The sequence below is a fragment of the Lepidochelys kempii genome, chromosome 8 (genome assembly GCF_965140285.1).
Source record: "Lepidochelys kempii isolate rLepKem1 chromosome 8, rLepKem1.hap1, whole genome shotgun sequence".
Lineage (NCBI taxonomy): Eukaryota > Metazoa > Chordata > Testudines > Cheloniidae > Lepidochelys > Lepidochelys kempii.
Window position 1 is genome coordinate 104314687 of NC_136387.1, and position 21269 is coordinate 104335955.

The 21269-nt window shown below is 53.6% G+C and overlaps 1 protein-coding gene across 1 annotated transcript; it reads left to right on the forward strand.

Annotated features, from left to right (window-relative positions):
* Window positions 1–4787: 4787 nt before the first annotated feature.
* On the forward strand, window positions 4788–20918 carry CCDC17 (coiled-coil domain containing 17). The gene is made up of 15 exons (XM_073357875.2): window positions 4788–4839; window positions 5534–5826; window positions 9412–9564; window positions 10485–10547; window positions 11333–11462; window positions 11885–12041; window positions 13123–13245; window positions 13584–13717; window positions 14031–14141; window positions 15806–16023; window positions 17371–17453; window positions 17988–18203; window positions 18917–19139; window positions 19496–19606; window positions 20162–20918. The coding sequence occupies exons 2-15, from the start codon at window positions 5626–5628 to the stop codon at window positions 20321–20323; spliced, it is 2085 nt and encodes a 694-aa protein (XP_073213976.1). The 5' UTR covers window positions 4788–4839; window positions 5534–5625; the 3' UTR covers window positions 20324–20918.
* The last annotated feature ends 351 nt before the right edge of the window (window positions 20919–21269 follow it).

Sequence of the window (21269 nt, forward strand, 5' to 3'; positions counted from 1 at the left end):
CTTGACCCTCGACCTACAGGACACTTACTTTCATGTCACTATCCACCTGGCGCACAGGAGATTCCTACGATTCACTCTGGACAACCTATTGGCTTACCAATACAAGGTACTTCCTTTTGGCCTCTCCATGGCTGCAAGGGTATTTTCCAAAGTACTGGCCGTTGCAGTAACACACCTTCGCAAGCAGGGTGTGACCACATTCCCCTATCTAGATGACTGCCTGCTAAAAGCACCGACATAAGACGAGACAGTCCAGGCTATTCACACCACTCTAACCCTATTTACAAACCTAGGGTTACAAACCAACCTACAGAAATCCACCCTGACCCAAACCCCACAACTAGACTTTATAGGGGCACACCTCGACTATGTCACGGCATCAGCATGGCTACCCCAACCACCGTTTCTTGCCTTAACCCTAACCGTAACGGTAAGACACAGCCCACAATCGTCCGCCAAAATGTTCCTACAACTTCTCGGACACATGTCGGCTACCACATTTGTTGTGAAACATGCCAGGCTGCGTATGAGATGTCTACAAACCTGGCTACACACTGTCTACATTCCTCACAGAGACTCAATCAACAGATGGCTTACAATGCCCAGCAGAGTGAAAGACTCGCTCACATGGTGGACAAAACAAAGGTCTGCTCAGGTGTTCCCTTCCAGAGGGAAACCCCATCAGTCACTATCACCACGGACACGCCTCTGGTAGGATGTGAGGGACACACTTGGCTGACATCATCATCCAGGGCCGATGGTCCCTAGAGGAGTCAAATCTCCAAATAAATCTACTGGAGCTCTGAGTAGTTCAAAACACCTGCCATCACTTTCTCCCGCAATCCTCAACAAAACTGTCCAGATTCTCACAGACAATTTGGCGACTATGTTTTGTATAAATCGCCAACGAGGGGCCCAATCCTACCTGCTCTGCACAGAAGCAGTTCACCTCTGGCAATGGTGCATCTCCAACAACATACACATCACGGCATCCTACCTACCTGGAAACCAGAATGCCACAGCAGACGAGACCTCAGCAGGAACTTCTTATGGACACACTAGTGGGAACTAGACCCACAAATTCTGCAAACTGTAGTCCGACAACAGGGATTCCCCTCAATAGACCTTTTTGTCACAACCCACAATGCCACATGCCCACAATACTGCTCCTGAGCGAAACTGGGACAAAACTCCTTGGGAGGCCCCACTCCTGTACGCCTTCCCCCCGATCCTCCTGTTGAGTCATGTCCTACACGTGTCAAATTACGAACCCTTCCCCTCCTTCCTCACCTACTGATCCAGGATAGAGGTCACCTCCATCACCCCAACATTCCAACACTTCATCTTAAAGCCTGGCTAATCCAGGGATGACAGAACTTGAAACATGCTGCTCCAAGAAGGTCCGAGACATTCTTCTTAACAGCTGACATCTCTCCACACGAAAAACATATGCACGCAAGTGGAAAAGATTCTCTGTCTGGTGCAGAGACAAGCAAATCATTCCACAATCGACCCCATTACCCAATATCCTTGATTACATATTGACACTAAAAACGTCAAGCCTCTCAACTAGGTCACTGAGAGTACACTTACCAGCCATCACCACCTTTCACGACAAGGTGGACGGACTCACTGTTTTCACCCATCCACTGACTAAGCATTTTCTCAAGGGTATAGAGACCACTTATCCCACATTAAGGGACCAGACCCCTATGTGGGACCTCAACCTTGTTCTACGTGCCCTGATGGGCAAACCCTTTGAACCGCTATTGATCTGCTCATTCCTACACTTATCCATGAAGGTCACCTTTTTAGTAGCTATCCCATCAGCACGAAGAGTGGGAGAGTTGGGTGCCCTAATGGCACACCCATCTCATACCACATTCCTCAAGGACAAAGTCATCCTACACCCACACCCTAAATTCATACCCAAGGTCGCCTCTTCCTTCCATCTCAACAAACCCATTCACTTACCTGTATTCTTTCCCAAGCCGTACGCCAATAACAGGGATGTGTCCCTTCATACACTAGACGTCCGCAGAGCACTGGCATTCTATGAAGAGAGAACAAAAACATTCAGAAAATCGTCCAGACTATTTGTATCCACAACAGAATGATCAAGAGGCCAAACCATTTCCAAACAGAGACTTTCTAAATGGATCTCTAATTGTATCCAAATATGTTACCAAAATTACAATCTGCAAGTTCCTTCTGGACTTCGCACATACTCCACTAGAGCTATGTCCACATCCATAGCCTTTCTCAAACATGTACCCATCACTGACATTTGTAAAGCAGCTACATGGGCATCGCCCCATACTTTCACCAAACGTTATGCCCTGGAACAGCAGTCAGCTGCAGACGCTCACTTTGGACAACCATCTCCAAGAACCTCAGTTACTGCACAAGCTGATTTGCCAACCCAGCAGCCAGATTGCAGGGTCTAGGCTTATCAGGAACCCATTAGCCAGAGGTAGATACCAAATACAACAGGGTACAAGGATAGCAGTTTAGTAAGAATTCCAACCACTGGAAGAGGATGCTGGGTTTCTCACCAGTAGCACTGGCTTCTTAGATGAATTATTGTGTTGTTCCAAGGAAAGGTTTGGGCTGTTGTGTACAGTACGCAAATCCTAAAGGTGATACCTCCTTAGAACTTAGTCTGAAGTAAAGAAGATGGGATGCACTGAGCATTCCAGAGGGATGAGTGAGTTCACCTCAAACCAACTCCATCCATCCTGGGTAGTTTTGCAGGCTCAACAAGCCCCCTTCTCCTGATGAGCTGAGTCAAAGGCTCACAATTCTGTAGAGCTCTTGGTACTGATCTCAATCATACAGACTTCTGTAGCCTGCTAACGAGTAGGGCAGTGACTAGATTTTGTTATGAACAACTGTAATTATAACTTCTAGGGGGACAGAAAGGGGGCAGCAGGGCCAGGCTCTTGCATGCTTTTCCTTGTGTTTAGAGTGTTAACTTCAGGCCCTCAAACTTTTGCAAACAATGTGTTAAATCTAGCAGAGGACAATGCAGAATGACATTGGACAACTAGAGGGGAGCTCAACCAGTATAGCTCTGAGTAGCAGACTGCCAGAGACATTGAGGGGGTTTGTAAAGGGAGGGTTGGATTCCTGTTGATCTCTCTCTCATACATTCAGCAATGTGTAAAGGAATCTGAGGCCATGTCAGCTCCATGAAGGTTTTCCCTTGGTGCATTCTCATTGCTAGCAGGTAACTTTTTCTGTTACTGTATGTTCTTCACTGCACTTCCAGGCTCCCCCTGCAGCTCAACTGCTGAAGTGACCCTTTAACTCAGCTAATCGTCCTATTTTACCTCCTTGGCTTTGAAAACAGGTTCAGTGTGTTGTGCATTGCTGTAGGCAACTGCAGAGCAAGGGGCCTGCAGCTGCCCACATAAAGGCACTGGGAACCTCTCCTAAATAAAAACTGCTTCTTGGCTCTGCGTACTTCACTAGGGGAGCTAACAGCCTCAGGGCTATAGGGGAGGTTAAAGGCCTGATGGGATAAAGGGAAGTCTTGGTTGGATCATTTATAAATATCTAATGATCAAGTCTATTCCCATTAAAACAAGGATGGGAAGCCTAACTCCTGCCTCTCATCACATCTCTCCACTAACTCGGTATGTCAGCAAGTGCCATGGTGCAGAGATGGTCACTGCACTCCCCTCTCCTTTACAAAGAGTCTCGATGTCCGACTGCTGGAGAACAGCACTTCTGTGCCCCTTACTAATCACATCAAGTGCCGTTTATGATGCAGGACTTAAAGAAGCTGAGGTCTAAAGAAATGAGACTTTGATAGTTGGGGATTTTGTTCTAGATGCGTCTCTTTGCACTATGCCAGCTTTACAAAACGTTGCTCTCCTCCTGAGCTAGGGCAAGTCATTTGTGTGGCTGGGTAAGTACTATGTTTTCATCACTAAAAACATGGGTGCTGGTAAATTCTCATGACCTTTCTTGCAAAGTTGCACGAGGCTATGGGAAATTCAGTATGCACTGCATTGGAGTCGGCAAGGTAGCCTGGGTGTAACAGAATGTGTCGTTTGGTGTCGTTCCATGCAATGGGTGCTCTGCCAAAATATTCCTGAGATGCTTTTTTGGGGGGGAGGGTCCTCTTCTTGGGAATCCGGTTCAGTCACATCCAGGCCTTGGCAGGATCACTCACCTTCGTGAGCTGCTTGCATTAAGAGGAACCGCGCTGTGTCCCTCAAGCTCCTCCTAAGGTGGCCCTTAGGCTGGGCAAGGGTTTTATTAAACTTTCTCTTCTGTACTTTTGTTTTGGGATCCCCAAAGGCTGCACTGTCTGTGCACCTGCTTGGGCAGCCCTTCTTCCCAACGAACAGGGACAGTTTTCTCATTTCAGGGCGTCTGGGTTTCGTTGACAATGCAGCAGGCATCATCCTCTCACTCCCAGCCTCTGCCAGGCTGTCAGTTCTTTAAGGGAGAGCCCTTGAATGGCAATTCCCCCATAAAGAGTCCTTAAAAGATGGCTTAGTGGGGCTTGTTGCTCCGTGTGTCTCGTCCCTCTCTCCTGTGTTGCTCTGACGGTCAAACCAGCTTGTCTCCCTTCAACGCGAGGAACCTCTTGTTCTGCCAGCGACCCTGTTACCAATGGCCGCCTGGCCAAACACAAACAGGCCACAGCCATGGTAATCCTCCCGTTGCTAACAGGCCTGGCTCCTCAGCTCCTGTCCCTTCCCCCTTCACACCACTGGGCTGGTACCACCCCCGGTTACCAGTCTAGCAACTGCAGCTCACAGCCCTGAAGCCAGAGCTCGGCAGTACCCGCATGGGACCCTTACAACCAACTCGGCCGCAGCACAGGTCAGTCCTTGATTGAATCGCAATCTCACTGGAGCCATGTGGCCGATGAGTCTCTGCCCCTGAACTGGGGGGCTTGGTAGAAGGCGTTGGCAGGCAGCTGTGCCCCATGCCAGGGCAAGAATGGGCTGGTCTCCCCCCCTCTCCCAGCCTGATGCAGCAAGACCAAAAAATAAGGGGGAGGGGGTAGTCTTCCCATCCCTCCCCCACCTTTAGGAAATTGGAGAGCAGGAGAGCAGGTTCATTGGACACCTAGGAAACCTGAAGCCCTATAAATGTTAATTTGCCCCAGTTGCTGGAGCATCTAACTGGGGAGAGGGAAGCTTGGTCTCTCCCCCACCCCCAAACTGGGGAGTGTCCCTAGTAACTTTATTTATGTTTTGTCCCGGTGTGTATCTATCTTTTTACACCCTGGTGCCCCCCCGTCTCAGGCAGCGAGGTCTGGTGGACTGAGCTTGGGGCTAGGAGCCAGGCTCACGCAAGCTCTAATCCCAGTTCTGACGCCAACTCCCGTTGTGGTCCCTTGGTTTCTCTGTGCCTCTATTTCCCCATCCTTAAAATGGGGATAATAATTAGAGCAGGTTGGGAAATTACGATGATGCTGAGCTGCATCTTGTTGGGGAGGGTTAGGGACTTACCTTGAGGAGGGAAACCGCCATCTAAAGGCTCATCATCTGTTTATCTGACTCTGCTCCAGGGCTAGGTATTTGGAGCAACTGTGACCGGCAGACCTGGGGGAAACCCCCCTTAGGAGAACCAGGCACTTTGGGGCCCCTGTTCCCATGCAGCATGACGGACGTGAGGATTTTCCGCTGCCCGAGCTGCGACATGGGCTTCCGCTCCAAGCATCTACTGGACAAGCATGTGGAGAAGTTCTGCATTGGCAGTCAGGCAGCAGGTGACTCCTTTTCTCTCCATGCCAGACACCAGGAGCAGCATGGCCTGCAGGGGAGGAAGATGCCCAGGAACACAGAGACTCCAGACCACACGGTAATCTAAGCCCTTTCCTGCATCAAGGGCTGGTCTGCAGGGATGTGCGGCTAACCAGGCACCACCCCTGCTCATTGCCTCCCCACAGGTAGCTAGACCCCAGAAATATGGCAAAGAAGTGCCTTGGAGGGAGTGTTGGGAGGTTTTATTCCCAGCATGCAGCATGGGAAATGTCTTTGGAGCAGGCCCCAAGCATGAAAAGAAGGAAGGTTCCCAAGTCCCTTCCTCAGCCCGGTGCAGCCAGCTGGACTGGGCTTCTTCATAGACTTCACTTACTGCTTGGTTTGTTTCTTTCCAATGGGCTTGTTCTCTTCCGCTCCCCTCCCCACCCTCCGTTTTTTTTTTTTCCCCTGCTTTGAGATGTAGAAAGAAGCCAGAATAGAATTTTCTTTTAAGCCTGTTTTCCTTAGAAATATCAGGAATGGTAAGTCTTTCCTTCCCTGTCGTGCTGGAGAACATCTTGGCTGATGCAGAGAAGTGGACTGGGAACCCTCTTAGCCCTAAACCGAAAGACAGGAGGTGCTGAATCCTTAGCAAAGAGACTTTTGTCTGCTAGATGTTTGAGTTAAATAGGAGTTAACAAAACCAAAGAGCTTGAAACAATCTGGCTAAAATGCACTCGCCCTCTGTCAGGTTCTCCTTTCTCAGAAATCCTGCTGTCATAAACCCAGTCATCCATAGAGGTTTCCAGGGCAGAAGAGACCTGAAATTCTAATGTACAAAGCAAGCAGGAAAAAGCACACACTTCTGGAAGGGGGTGGGATCTTCATACATTAGGGAACAAACCCCCAAACCTTGGGGATAAATCATAATGAACCAAAAAAGGGCACACGCTCAGTTGTTTTTTCAGGTAATTTTTCATCTTGATTTAATTCTAACAGTTCTGGATAATTGGTTTCTCTCATCTGTTTAGAATCCCAACTATACATATAAAATGAGGGGGTCTAAATTAGCTGTTACCACTCAAGAAAGAGATCTTGGAGTCATTGTGGACAGTTCTCTGAAAACCTCCACTCAGTGTGCAGCGGCAGCCAAAAAAGCAAACAGAATGTTGGAAATCGTTAAGAAAAGGATAGATAATAAGACAGAAAATATCATTGTCTCTCTATAAACCCATGGTATGTCCACACCTTGAATACTGTGTGCACGTATGGACACACCATCTCAAAGAAGATCTACTGGAATTGGAAAAGGTTCAGAAAAGGGCAACAAAAATGATTAGGGGTATGGAACAGCTTCCATGTGAGGAGAGATTAATAAGATTGGGACTTTTCAGGTTGGAAAAGAGACGACTAAGGAGGGACGTGATAGAGGTCTATAAAATCACGACTGGTGTGGAGAAAGTAAATAAGGAAGTGTTGTTTACTCCTCATAACACACGAATTAGGAGTCACCAAATGAAATTAAAAGGCAGCAGGTTTAAAACAAACACAAAGGAAGTATTTCTTCACACAACGCACAGTCAACTTGTGGAACTCTTTGCCAGAGGATGTTGTGAAAGCCCAAGACTATAACAGGGTTCAAAAAATAACTAGATAGGTTCATGGAGGGTAGGTCCATCAATGGCTATTTGCCAGGATGGGCAGGGATGGTGTCCCTAGCCTCTGTTTGCCAGAAGCTGGGAATGGGCAACAGGGGCTGGATCACTTGATGATTACCCGTTCTGTTCATTCTCTCTGGGGCACCTGGCACTGGCCGCTGTTAGAAGACAGGAGACTGGGCTAGATGGGCCATCTGAACATTCTTATGTTCTTAATGTAATCAGGGGCTGCCTCACTGTATGTATGTACAGCCCCTAGCACAATGGGGGGACCCCACCCAGCTTGGGACCTCTGGGAGAGGGTTTCCTCCTATCCCTTCAGTGTGTTCTCTCTCCCCTGCTGAGGGGATGGTGCATTCACCAGCAGGCAGCCCGTGGAGGCCCTGTGTTGCACCCAGCCGTTAGGAAGAGAGAGAAGCTCTCTTCAGCTCAGCACTTGGCAGTGGGTGTGAACCCTGGCATGAACCAGCCTTGGAAAGTGCTGTTCACTCCCCAGCGGAAACCTAGTGTTGCACCAGGCTTGTCTGCTGAGTTGCTAGGAGATGGCAGCGTGTAAGCGAACAAGTAGGTAATCCAGCCCTGCCCGCTCCCAGTCCATTCCCCAAAGCCTCCTGCATTTGAATTCCACAGGCTGGGTGCAACAAATAAGCCGGACAGACTCCAGAAGGGATCCGGATGCAAATAATCCCTCCCCCTCTGATTCCGTTGTAATAGCTTATATTTCTACAGGGCTTTCCCTCCTGAAGTGCTTGATAGCTCTGTGAAAATGCAGCCACCTCTGGGGTGCCGAGTGGTGGCTAAATAGTACGTGCTGCCAAAATTCAACACTCCTCTCCAGACACTGTTCTCACTGCAGTGGGTACCCCATGGGCTCTGTAATGTCCCTGCCAGGCAGACAGCACCAAGATTCAGAGTGTGGGGTGCTCAGGTACCTTGCTGGGTGGGCACAATAAAAGAACCTAAACAAGCTGTAGAATTACCACCTCCATTCCCCAGATACGTGCTGGTCACAGCCCCACAGGCTGAGAGGTGCTGGTAGAGAGACAGCCCGGTCTAGTGGTCTGAGCGTTGAGCTGCAAGCTCTGTAGATCTATCTGTCTCACTGGGTTTTTATGCTGGCACCCATCACTATAGGAATTGGATGCTGCTTAAATTCTAATCCTGGCTCTGACACTGACTGGCTCTGTGGACTTGGATGACTCACTTACCCGCTCCGTGCCTCAGTTTCCCCCACCTGTGAGGCAGGGATAATGGTAGTTGCCCACCTCGCTGTGGGGCCTTGAGACTTGATGAATGTTCACAGGGGGCTTGGAAGATGCTCTATGTTCTTGTGAGAGGCTGAGCCCAGCACCTCATCCCTGCCACCCAGTCCCATCACCAGAGCTTTCCCCATACAGCTTCCACTTCCTGCTGCGAACAGTGTATCCCAGCACAGGAGGACATGTGGCTATCACTTGGAGATTCAGCCCGTCCCTTGTCCTGGAGGGCCACTTGGGGGCATATAGTTATTGCAGAGGGGGATTAACCAGGTGTGTTGCATTTTTGGGAGGAGGCCTGGCGGGTGGGGTGGGGCAGGTAATCAGATTTAGCTATTTTGCCCCAGCTCTGGGCTAAAGCAGCGGCCCCTTTAGGTGAGAACGGGGATCATCCTAACATGCAGCTGGCCACACAGAAATGAAGCCGGAGATTTCCAAAGCAGTGGAAGGCAGCGGTTCTCAGACAGTGGTGCATGTATCCCTTGCCTGAAATCCTGGCCCTATTGATGTCAGTGGCAAAACTCCTGAAAACTCCTGACTCAGAAAGAAAAAGGGTGAGAACCCCTGGTTTGAAGTACAGTGTCAGTCTAAGAATCCATTACAGCTGCACGGATCCAAGTCTTGGAGGTGGGAGACCCAGTTTGTTGGCACTGTGCAGGGGTTCCCCAGGTCTTAGTCTGAGGCCGGCTGCTCCAGGCCATGGCCCCTGGCCCCCCCTCCCACACCCACATTAATGGGCCCATGTGTTTGTCGCTCACCCCCGCTGTGGTCCTTTGCTTTCTGGTCCAGCGGCGGCAGCTGAGCAGCCCGCGAGTGAGGAGAGTCCGTCTGGGGCAGCAGCCGCAGGACTTCCTGAGCCACCGTGAGAGGAACCTGCTCGGAGGCTACGAGCTTAAAGGGAGCCCCTTGGAGAGCCAGGCCTTGAGGAAGTTGGCTGAGGAGGTACTGAGTGCAAGCAATGGTGACTGTTGTGCTGGAATTTGGAGTTCCCCGCTTCTTTACATTGGGTCCTCACCCTCCGCTGTCCCCAACCGTGGCTCCTCCGTGCAGCCCACAGATCCCCATTTCACGGGCCCATAGATGGAATCAGGGAATGGGTTACGGACGCTTCTGGCAACTGAGCATCCTGTATGGGTGAGGGAGGCTGCTGCCCCTTTCCACGCGCTCCTGCGATGCATATCTGAGTCCCGTGCATTTTCAAGGGCTGTTAAAAAGCAGGGCACTGAGGGGAGCACGAACCCAGGAGTCCCCATTGCTGCTTTGCATGCCACAGCACCGGGTGAATGCGGGAGTGACCCTTTGTGTTTCCTGTGCTGTGTGCCGGGTAATATCATGAAAGGACGCCATGTGTGTTAAACTAAATTAGTTCTTTATTAAGAGCACTATTTACAGAGGTCCTGCAACTGCAGCGAGTGTATTGCAGCCATGCGCACACAGACTGACGGCCTGGTGCTTTCTTCATACTCTTCCCTCCTGCAACCTGTGCTCCTCCCGCTGGGTTCCATGCAGGTTGCTACACTTTGCGTCCATAAGTGTGGCCCTGGCTTCTTAGCTGATATATTTTGGGATTCTGGGAAAATCATGGGGTGATTTGAAAAGCTAGCAAAAGACCCATGACATTTCTAGGGACATGAGATAACAGTGGGCGGTGCGTGTGTGGTGCAAGATTCAGTCACTCATTTTGTACCTTTAAAGGGTCTTCAGCGTTAGCTGAGTTAATTCTCTCACCAGAACCTTTGAAGGGGTTTAATGCATCAGCAACCCCTAGCTACCTCTGGGTCCCTGTCCTAGCTTTTATATTGTGCTGATACAGAAGGAGGGAATGTCTGTCAGGACATGATCACTTCTCTTTCTTTTAACAGTTCCACAAACTGAGGATGTCTCTGGAGGACACTGTCCCTACTCTCCAGCCCTTAAAGCCAGAGGTAAAACCAAGCAAGGGCAACTCTGTGATTTGAGAAATATGCAGGGAATGGGAGGCAATTAGAACCCGTGCAGAAGAGGGTGGAACGCCTTGGACACTGGGATACAGAGAGAAGTCTTGGTCACTGGGTCAGATCCTGCCCAGGTCTGCAGAGGCCTGAAGTCACTCCTGTTGCGAGAGCGACTGTACATATGTACCTAGTTAAAAGATAGGGGGCCAGCAGATGTGGCTCATAAACACATACCATCATCCTGGGTTTTGTAGACCCAACAGCCTTCTCTCAGTGGATGGTGCTGAAGCCACTCTAGGGTGTGAGAGAGAGGAGGTTATTGGCAGGACAAAGCTTTCGGCTTTAAGAAAATCCCCAGGTGGTGAGAGTTGGCAACTCTGCAAACTTAACGAGACCCACAGGTAGCTAGAACTGCCCCCGTGCGTCCTGTCTCGCCTTGTTAGCTGAAGGGATGAGCCTCGTGCTGTACCCTGACGCTACTGGCTCAGCATGGAGAGCAGTTTCAGAGCTGGGACCCCCGCCCCCGCCTCGCTCCCAGCCTCCTCCTGTCAAAATCTGGGCCTCTAACCCGGTGCCTGACTCTCTACATGTGAACTGGGCAGACAGCACATCTGTCGCCCCTCACTGGCTGAGCCAGTCGAGGGCTTTCTGAGCTTGTCCAGAATGGGGTCGTCCTCAGCACCCCATGGGCTCCTCCACCCTTGCACGGAGTTTGACTAGAATTGGCTCTCGTGGTGTTATGCCTTCTGCTCCTGTGGGCTTTGCTTGTCCTCCAGGAGGATGCCAGCCGTCGGATTTCCCACCAGCAGGGGTACAGGGAGCGGCTGCAGGAGATAGCGAAGGCGCACGAGCACCAGGTGGCTGATATCCAGGCCAGGAACCAGCATCTGGAGCAGCAGGGAGAGGGTAGGAGGAGGGGAGCATGCATGTTGCCCCTATGCTGAATTCTCTCCCCTTCATACTTATTCCCATTAGCAGTGGGGCAGCAAGTCTGGAGTATCCCGGGACGCAGGTGAATGCAGACAGGCAGCCTTGACTGGGCTGACGCACGGTTCCCAGTAGCCTGGGCATCCCAAAGAAGAGGGGGATGTTGCTAAATGGATGGGAGAAGCCCACTCCCATTGGTTAGGGTCACACACCCCAGCTGGGTCTCCAGCAACCAGAGCTGCCTTCAGCGTCCTGGGATGTGCTGGAGGGAGATCCAGATGCAGTCAGGTGGGAGGCAGGGAGACCGGACTGTGTGTGTGATGTGGCCTGGCAGAGAGGCGGGGATCCTGGTGGACCGACTGTAGTCTTCTGCGGTGAAGTTATCCCTGTGTGTCCCGCAGAAATCCGCCGGCGCCTGTCGGAGCTGGCCGTCAGCAACTCTTCCACCACGTACATCGAGCAGCTGCTGCTGGAGCTGAAGGCCCAGGAGGGGAAGAACCAGCTGGCGCTGGATGCTCTGAGAGACCAGATTGGGCTCATGCAGGCTGCAGCCTGGAGGTGAGGACCCAACAAGTGTCCTCACCTAGTGTGGGGGCAGCATGGTGCTGCTGTGGAGCTGGGGGAGCCCGCCACCATGCCCTGCTCTTCGGTCTCTTGATCCCCGGGCCTGGCAGGAGGTGTGTCTCTCGCTTCCCAGTGGAAGGAAGAGCTTATGCTGCTACCACGTGGATGGGCAGGAGTTCGCTGGAAGGAGGATACCAATTCAGAAGGGACCCAGCTAGGGTGACCAGACAGCAAATGTGAAAAATCGGGACAGGGGGGGTAATAGGAGCCTATATAAGAAAAAGGGCCCCAAAATTGGGACGTCCCTTTAAAATCAGAACATCTGGTCACCCTAGACCCAGCCGGGGGAGAGGCTGGGAGGGGAGTGGGGCTGATGCTGTGATCTGTCAGCACAGTCTGGCACACAGACCCCCTGGGAGCTGACCGGGCCCCAGGATGCTCCACAGAGTTAAACAGTGCAGGAGAAGGGACGGTCACAAGTCAAACTCAGTTCCAGAGAGCAGGTGCACAGACTTCCTGGGCCCAGACTCCAGATTTAGATGCTGATGGTGGGTGCCTGGATCCCTGGACGCTCCCTGGGCCCTGAGGTGCCTGAAGAGCTATGTGAGGTGTCAGTCTGAGCCCAGCCTTGGAGTTAGGAGCTCTCCATGGCGAATGAGGGGAGCTCTCAGGCACAAGGCTGAAAGCAGAAGGGGAGGGGACCTCACCCTCCAGCTGGAATCTGAAAATTCACGGAGAGGGACACACGGGGGCTGCTCCAGCCAGTGGGAACTGTGGAGGAGATGGCCTTGGGCCTGCGTGTGAAGGGACAGGTGCCAACTGAGGTCAAAGCTAATGATAATACAGACGGGGAGGGAGGTGTCCCTCGGCCATGCTGGCTTCCTTACTCCTGTCCATCAAAGACTCCGAGATAATCCCAGGGACCTTTGGGCTCCACCGTGTTTCCTGTCTCAGGGCAGCTCCTGCCGTAGGTTTGATTTAGGAGATGAAGCACAGGGACCAGAGGGGAAATGCTGATGGGGAGCGGCAACCCAGGTAGATCTCACTCCCCGCCCTGCTTTGGTTCCATTTTCAGAAGCAGGCTGGAGCCAGACAGCCGTACCAACGCAGCCGAGGCCGCGGGGAAGGCGGGCGGGAAGGTCTCCATCAGTCTCATCCCGTTCCCTCCGGCTGCTGGGCCCCTCTCCTCGGAAATAAGGTGCGCACAAGCCCCGCTGCCAGCGGCTCCACCGAAGCAGTGGGGGCCCAGGCCAACCCTGCACTTCTGTAACTGGGGAGACCCTGGTGCAGTTAAATGGGGCCGCTCCTGCTGTGGATCTCAGGATGGAGAGATGGAAATGGCCTTCTAGGTCCCATCTAGCCCAGCATCTTGGGGCCAGGCCGGATTGGCCCTTAGCCCTCCAGCTTAGCAGCTCTCCACTAGGACTGTGTCGGGCCTGGGGTGGGGGTGCACATGAGGTTCAGTCACCCCTGGCTGAGAGAGGCTCCCTCAGACGTAGGCTGCCAGGGGCCTGACTCCATTCTGCTTCCCCTCAGAGCCCTGCACCTGGCCTACCTGCAGGGCGGAGGGAGCAACCCTGCCGTTCTGGCACAGATGTACGACCTGCAGGTGGAGGCCACGGCACTGGAGAGGGCGGCTGGGAGGCAGGAACACAAGGAGCAGAAGAAAAGTAAGTCCCTCCTGCCCCTCCTCCAGGGACCCCTGGGAGTGGAGCTTGTTCCAGGTGTCTGGGAGCCTGGGATTAGCACACTGAGGTGCAGCATTAACGTCACGTCACTGTGCTCCAGAACAGCTGCAAAGCACTAACCTCAGAGGCCGCCACACTCCTACCCTGCATGCAAGCCAAGGACCTGGGTCTGAGTTCGAATCCTCCCATCTGGCGCCTGGCAGTGGAAGGTGCAAATCCCTCCTGCTCTCTCCCTGCCCCCGGCACAGCTCTTCCCGTGTGTAACTGTGAGTGTCCCCGCTTGCTGTGATTGCAGAACACCGGGGCCTGGACGCAGAGCTGCTGGCTGTGGAGCTGGAGAATCAGCGGCTGGAGGACGAGCTCTTTAAGCTGAAGATGCAGAGGGACAAGAGGAGGGCAGATGACGGTAAGCAGGGCATGTCCAGCCTCTCTCCGCAGCACGGAGCACGTGGCCCAGAGGGATCCCTGAGAGCGCCTGAACGGGGCCGGCTGTTGGTGGCATCACAGCGGCTGCAGTGCAGTGGGGTGTGGGGTACCTTTGCGAGAGTGCAGCAGTCACCTCTGTGATACTGTGGCCAAGAGCTGCCAGGTCACACCGCATCTCCGCCTCCATCCAGAGGCCGCAGCAGGCTGCACAGCTAGAGTGACCTAGTTCAGCTCCGTTTCCAGGACCGTACCAATCCCAGGGTGTCCTGGAAACGTGCTGCCCTTTCCCCCGGGCTGTCAGCCAGCCCTCTGCACCGTTCTGACACCGGCCCGGGCTTGGCCCGGTGTGGCCTGTGACCCCCTCCCTTGGCGGCTGCGGGTGTATACGTAAATACACTAGCCATCACTTCCGAACATGACACCAACCTGCCCCTTGCCAGGGGCCCAGGATTCAGCACCCGGCTGAGTGAGGGTGTTCTGGTCGCCGCTGCTACATTCCTTGTGTGGGGCCGGCGTTGATGCTTTGATACCACAGCGCGCTGGGGGAGAGGGCTGTCAATAATGCATCCTGGGATGCATGTGGTGTCCTCTGCAGACACCACACAGAGGGAAAGAACCTACTACTGCTGCTAGTTATTGGTGTCACTCCCTCAGCTCTAGTGGTGGAGGCCTGTGCTTTGGTGCTGAAGGTCGGAGAGTCAGTCCTTGCCAAAGACCCATGGTGGGGGGTCATTAAATAAGCTATGGTAATTATTGCACACAGCTCTTGCTGGCGGGAGCTATATAGGGCAGTGCAGATGTTTTCCAGTTACATGTCTCATAAAACACCAACCAAGAGCTAACTTAATCAACAGCAGCCCTGGTGCGGGAGCCGCTGGCCTGATGGCCCTGTCCAATGCCAGGCGAGGGAGGTGATATTGATTGCGGTAGGCGCTGTGCTCTCCTGTCTCCTGCCCATCGCCCCTGATGCCTTGACAGGGCGCCAGCTTGTGGGCCGGTCACGACCATGACAGTGAAGGGAAGCTGCGGGCATCTGCAGTAGGGCCGGTGCCTGGCTGGGATGGGTGTCCCTGCGCATACGTTATCGTTTATCTTTCCCTATCCCTGCTGCCCCAGTCACTGGGACATGGGCTCACCGGGTGCGAGGACGTGAAGGGTCAGTGATATCCCCGTAGGTCCCTTTCCTTGCACCCCCCTGCTCAGTTTCGTACATCGCCCTGTCCTTGAGTGGAGAGAACTAAGGGCAGGAAGGACTTGCTGGCCAGAGAGTTGCTGTCTCCTTGGTCAAGGAAAGGCGGATGCCAACAGATGAGCTTTGTGTTGTGCTCCTGATCTCCTGCAGCTGGGAGCTCTGCCCCAAGAACTCCTTGCGCCCAGCTTCGTGAGCGTGCTCCTGGGTGCCGTGCACGCTGGGGTTGCGGTACCCTGGGGGCAGGGTGGGGAGAGCAGGAATCCATCAGAGCGCAGCCCAGTGAGGATGAATGGGGAGCCAGCGCAGGGAGCGGGGCATCTGGGCTGCCTGCTCCCCTCCCTCCCTTTCCCTGTGGCCCCGGTGGCCCAGGACCCATTATGGTGCCCTGCGTTCAGGCTGCACGGCTGCTCGGCAGTGCGCCTCCCCTCTGCTTTTTGGCTCCCTTCCCCCAGGCGCTCTGGACAAAGTGCTGGTGGAGCAGGAGCGGGTGCACACCATGGAGAGGGCTCAGCTGCACGCCGAGATCGGGATGCTGAGACATGGCGCAGAGAGGATGCAGCCCCGACGGGCTGGGAGGAGGTCGCCACCCATGCTCCCGCCGCCAGTGGCCCCGCCCCGGCCACCTCCCCCGCCCCTGCCTCTGCCAGGCCTGCGTGAGCTCCCCTTCGTGGTGAGAGTCCTTTCCCTGGGGATGGGAGGCGGGGCCCACAAGGTCTCCTTTTGCCTTGGTAGCTGACTTTTAATGTCTCCAGGAGGCACTTATGGGGCTGAAATAATCCAGGATCTGGTCCCCTCCCGGTGTTCCAGTTCCTGACTAAAGAAAAGCTCATGTGGAGACTAGCTCCCAGGTTGTTTCTGCTCTGGCTTCCTGAAGACCATAACTTCCCAGCCACGTCCAGGTGTACCGGGTCTTCTGTGACAGGTTTCAGAGGGGCAGCCGTGTTAGTCTGTATCAGCAAAAAGAACTAGGAGGACTTGTGGCACCTTAGAGATGAGCAAATATATTTGAGCATGAGCTTTAACGTAAAACTATTTCCCCATGCTTATTTTCCCCTCTACTGTTACTCACACCTTCTTGTCAGCTGTTGGAAATGGGCCATCCTGATTATCGCTACAAAAGGTTTTTTTTCTCTCCTGCTGGTAATAGCTCACCTTACCTGATCACTCTCCTTATAGTGGGTATGGCAACACCCATTGTTTCATGTTCTGTGTGTGTGTGTATCTTCCAACTGTATTTTCCACTGCGTGCATCTGATGAAGTGGGTTTTAGCCCACGAAAGCTTATGCTCAAATAAATGTGTTAGTCTCTGAGGTGCCACAAGTCCTCCTTTTCTTTTTGTGGGTCTTCTGTGTGGCTCCCAAGTGCCCAGACCCCGGCATGTGCTAATAGTTCCCACGGTGCTTTGAGTGCCCTCTAATGGTAGCTGTAATTACAGTCCTGCTCACTGTAGGAAATACTGCCTGGACAGCATGATCCAAAATCCCTCGCAGAAAGCTGGGTGTGACTGTGCATTCAGAGCACCTGGTGGATGGTTAGCTGTGGACCCCCAGGTGTCTGTCTGTTGTGACACTGACAGCTACCCCCGAACCCCACGTGTGCACAGCATGCCACTTGTCTCCAGGTCTCCACATGGCAGGTTAACATCTGCATGGCCAGAAATGTGACACTGTCATTGTCCCACCCACCCTGCCTGCTCCCTGCGCATCCCTGACCCAAAGACATTTTCTCCTGCTGCCAGCCCCGCAGAGCCAGTGCAGCAAAGCGAGGTGCTTTGTCAAAGCAGCCCCAGACTGGGCTGTGGGAGACCATGCAATCGCCTCCCGCTAGATCACGTACTTAACCAGTCTTTCCTTCTCTGACCCCGAGTCGCCCTGCGGCAGGGCTGGGGCTCTGTGGGCAGCAGGTGAGGTCTAGCAGTCACAGCCCGGTGTCTGGCTGAACGGCTGCTCCGCGCTGTTGTTTGTGATGCACGGGGGCCAGTCTGGAAGCTCTTCATGCTATTTCTGCCTGTTGCAGGAGCGAATGGGGCCTCAGACCCATCTCAGCAGACACTTGCTGGACCCTCCGGACGCCCTGGGACCTGCTCCGTATGACCCAGCGTATGTGTCTTGTCATTGGCCAGCCACCCCTATGTCCCATAATCCTTTGCTGCAATTCCCACTCTGCTTTGTAGGAGGTGTCCTGGGAACTGGCCATCATGAGCTGCCCTGGGGGGTTGAGAACATGTTAACCAGCTTGCTTCAGCCGGAGAAAGGCAACAGGGCACGAGAGAGCTGGTTCATGTCTCCCCAGCAAGAACTGTTAACAACCCCCGTTGGAAAACTGCAGCTGCTGCTCTCCACCTCTGGCCTTAGCCCAGCTGTGGGGAGCCAGGCATCAAATGCTTCCTCTGTGTAGTAGGGTCATTGGAACAAGCTCTCTTCAAAGGCTGCTGCTGGCAAATGACCCACACTAGCAGGGGGAGCTTCCACCAGATACCCAGGAGCTTTTCACTGCAGTTAACATCTGCCTTCAGGAGTGTGGCCTAGTAGCTAGGGCGCCGCTCTGTGCCTCAGTTTCCCCATCTATTGATGCTTGTGCAGTGCAGAAGGTTCTCATCACCTGTCTCTCTGCCTCCTCTCCCTCCCTCACAGGGCCGGCTTTGTGATATTCTACGACTTCCTGCTGGGCTTGGACCCTACCTTCTTCCAGGTTTGCCTAGTGGCCGGGCTTTACCGTAACGGGCAGGAGATGGGCAAGCCAACCCCTCTCCCTGTGGCTTACTGCCAAATGGTCCAATCCCCACCGTATGTAGTAGACGGGCAGAGAGGCAACCGTGCAATCCTATCAACTAAACAGCCGGTCCCAAGGTGAGCTGTGTTGGCAAACGGCTACCACCTTCTTCCTCCATGTATGGAACAAATTTAACCCTCTTCATCCTGCCCTGCTACCCCGGATGTCTCTTTAACGGGTGGTTGGGAACAGCTGGACAAGGAACACTTTCCCTCTATGGACAGCACTGCAAAATCAGCTGGGTGTCATCTGCTTTCCCTTCCCTTGAGGCATCTGGTGTTGGTCACTGTTGGAAAAAGCACCCCAGACTGGATGGGCCAGTGGTTTGATCTGCTACAGCAGATCCTACGTTCCTTTGTACAGCATTGCATGGCGGGCTACAGGAGGGGTGCCCGAGCTTTGTCCCACGGGGCACTGCCGCCCTGATGCTGGGCTAGGTTAGCATTCCTAGGCAGAGCTGCTAGAATGCCTTTGCTGACCTGGGGCGGAGAGAGGGGGGCTCAGTCCCTGTTTGAGAGCCCCAGCCATGTGTGAAGTGAGCTGATTAATGCTCTTCGAAATGTTGCGGACAACTTCCATTACCCAGAAACCGTTCCCCCTGCTTGGTAAATGTGTGTGGCACTTTAAGAACCAGTCCCTGCCCCGGAGACCTTACGCTCTGAACCAGGCAATGCACAGAGAGCAGCTCCTCGAAGGGAGGGTGTGGAGTGGCTGCGGCGAGGAGGAGAGATCTGGCTGCTTCTGTGACACCTCCGTCCATAACTTGGCTTCCCTCGTCCGTGTCTTCCAGAGTCCGGCCCTCAACCTCCATCGCTCTGGTGATGGAGCTGCAGGCTTCTGGGGGCTTCGACGCCTACGGGCAGGAGATCCAGCGCCTGGCCTCCCGGGGATGGGCCAAAATCAACCTTTTTGACCAGCTCCACCAGCTGATCAGCGGGCGATGGAAGATTCCGGTCCGGTTGCTTCCGGTGCAGCCGGGCCTCACAACAGAGCAGCTGAACGGGATCCCTCAGGTGAGCAGAGTCAAGGCTGCTAGGCCTTCCTGAGATCCAGGACACCTGCCCTTCCCCCTCTTTGGGTCGTTCCCTCCTTGTTCTGGGGTGACGCTCTCGTGCTGTTACATACGAGGTCAGTTAGCTATTCGCTTAAAGCTTCAGCAAAATCCCGCCAGCCCTTACCGGGCTCAGCAAGTGTGGAAATAACAAACACTAGCCCTGTTTTTAAGACCGGGCTAGAGCAAAACATGGTGGACACTGAAATGCAGAACAGCCTGGCTGCTCCAGGCCTTGCATTGCCCAAAGCCGAGTGATAATACCTCTCCAGTCCCAGACCCGCCCTCCTGAGACCTGACCTCTGGCTCCTCCCACAGGCTGGCAAGACGGAGCTTTACCTTCGGGTGGTGAATGCGAGAGACGCCGACGTGCAGTCGATGGCCGAGATCGATCCTGGCAACGCCTCCATGTACCAGTACCCTCCCACGGTGAGCGGGAGCCCTTGTGCGTTTGATGCCAGCACTGGCCTGTACAGCACCCTGCTTAGCCTGGAGCGGGAAGCTAACTCATGCCCCTGAGGGCTCGTCTCCTCCGGCTGGGTTCCTGTGAAGTGTACTAAGTGCTCTGGTCATATGGTTTGTTGCCGGCCTGCAATGGCGAGTTTTCCCCCTGGATTTCGTTACCCTAGCTCTGCCCGCGCGCTGAGAGGCTCTCGGCACGGACTCCACTCCATGTGCCTCGGGCTCGCTCTTGGGCAGGTGTCGGAGGGCAGACTCGGCGCAAAGCCTCCTGCTATTTGAAGCCCAGCAAGGTGCTCTGTCTCCCGGCAGGGTCTTTCTGCTCAGCTCCTGCTTTTCGATCCAGGGCTCGGAGATTCAACTCTGGCTGCCCAGTGAGTCCTCTAACGGCATCACGTCACCCAGGAAGCTTTCTCCCCTCCTGTCCGTGCGACGGCTCCAATAGACAGTTATTTCTGTAGCAGGAGCGGGCCCTCCATCCTGGAAGCTTTCTGTAATTAATGTGCTTTCTTCTCTTGATTACAGGTGTCCCGTCACACAGCACCCCCTGCAGGCAGCCTTCCAACCCAACGCCCTTTCCACCCTGTCCCCACCAGCCTGTACCTTTCTGCTCCTCCTTACACTGGCTTTGTTGACCCGCCTCCTATTCAGGAGCCACCCGTCCAGCACAAAACTAGTCAAAGGTGAGAAAGGGGATGTTCCAGCCCTTCCCCCCCCATTCCAGGAGTAGCCCTCCGGGAATGGGATTTCCCTTCCCCTAACCCTGAGTCAGGGAAATGCTCAAAACGTAGTATTAAAAAGGGATGAAAAGATTCATAAACATAGCCCAAGAAGCGTGCGTGCGTGTGTGTGTGTAAATGCGCATATGTGGGTTTGTATAATACATGGCCCTACGGGGCGGTGAATAGGGTTTTATCAGCACTCCTTTGGGGTGTCTGCATTACTCATAGCTGGCAGGCTCGTCGGTCAGTTATGGGACCAACCCAAACAAGTTTTAGTAATAGAAACGAGTATTTGTGTTACAGTAAGGTGCACAGGCCCCAGGCAATCAGAGCCCTGTTGTCCTAGGAGCTGTACAGATGTATCCAGAGTGAGTTCCTTGGCCAGAGAGCTTAGAAACCAATAGACAGAGACGGCCAAAGGCAGGAGGTGCTGGCCCATGGCATGCTTCTCTAGGTTCTGTGCATGCCTCCTGTTGCAGAAAAACAGTTTTAGGAATTGTAATGGGACTATTTCTTGTACCTCTACTTAAAAAGTCACGCGTCACAGAGGGTACGTCTATGCAGCAAAAAAGACCCCTTGGTAGCAAAAGCCCAGGTCAGCTGACTTGAGCTTGCACTGTGGGGCTAAAAATAGCCGTGCAGATGTTTGGGCTGGGGCTGGAGCCCAGGCTCTGGAACCCAGGTAGGAGGAAGGATCTTGGAGTCCGGGGTCGAGCCTGAGCCCAAATGTCTACACTGCTATTTTTAGCCCTGCGGCATGAGCTCGAGTCAGTTGACCTGATCTCTGAGCGCCTTTGCTGTGTAGACGTGCCCTTAGTTACCTCAGGCAGGGGGGATTTTTGAGTGGAAGGAGAGAGGCATTTCTACATATGAGATAGGAGAAGGAAACGTTTCTCTGGTGGCCTGGTTTT

What these genes read in the sequence shown, in the direction of transcription:
- CCDC17 (XM_073357875.2), top strand. Translation starts at nt 5,626, where the DNA reads ATGACGGACGTGAGGATTTTCCGCTGCCCGAGCTGCGACATGGGCTTC. An exon ending in CCTGCTCCGTATGACCCAGC is followed by an intron (nt 17,454 to 17,987) that starts GTATGTGTCTTG and finishes CCTCCCTCACAG; the next exon opens with GGCCGGCTTTGTGATATTCT. An exon ending in AGCTGAACGGGATCCCTCAG is followed by an intron (nt 19,140 to 19,495) that starts GTGAGCAGAGTC and finishes CTCCTCCCACAG; the next exon opens with GCTGGCAAGACGGAGCTTTA.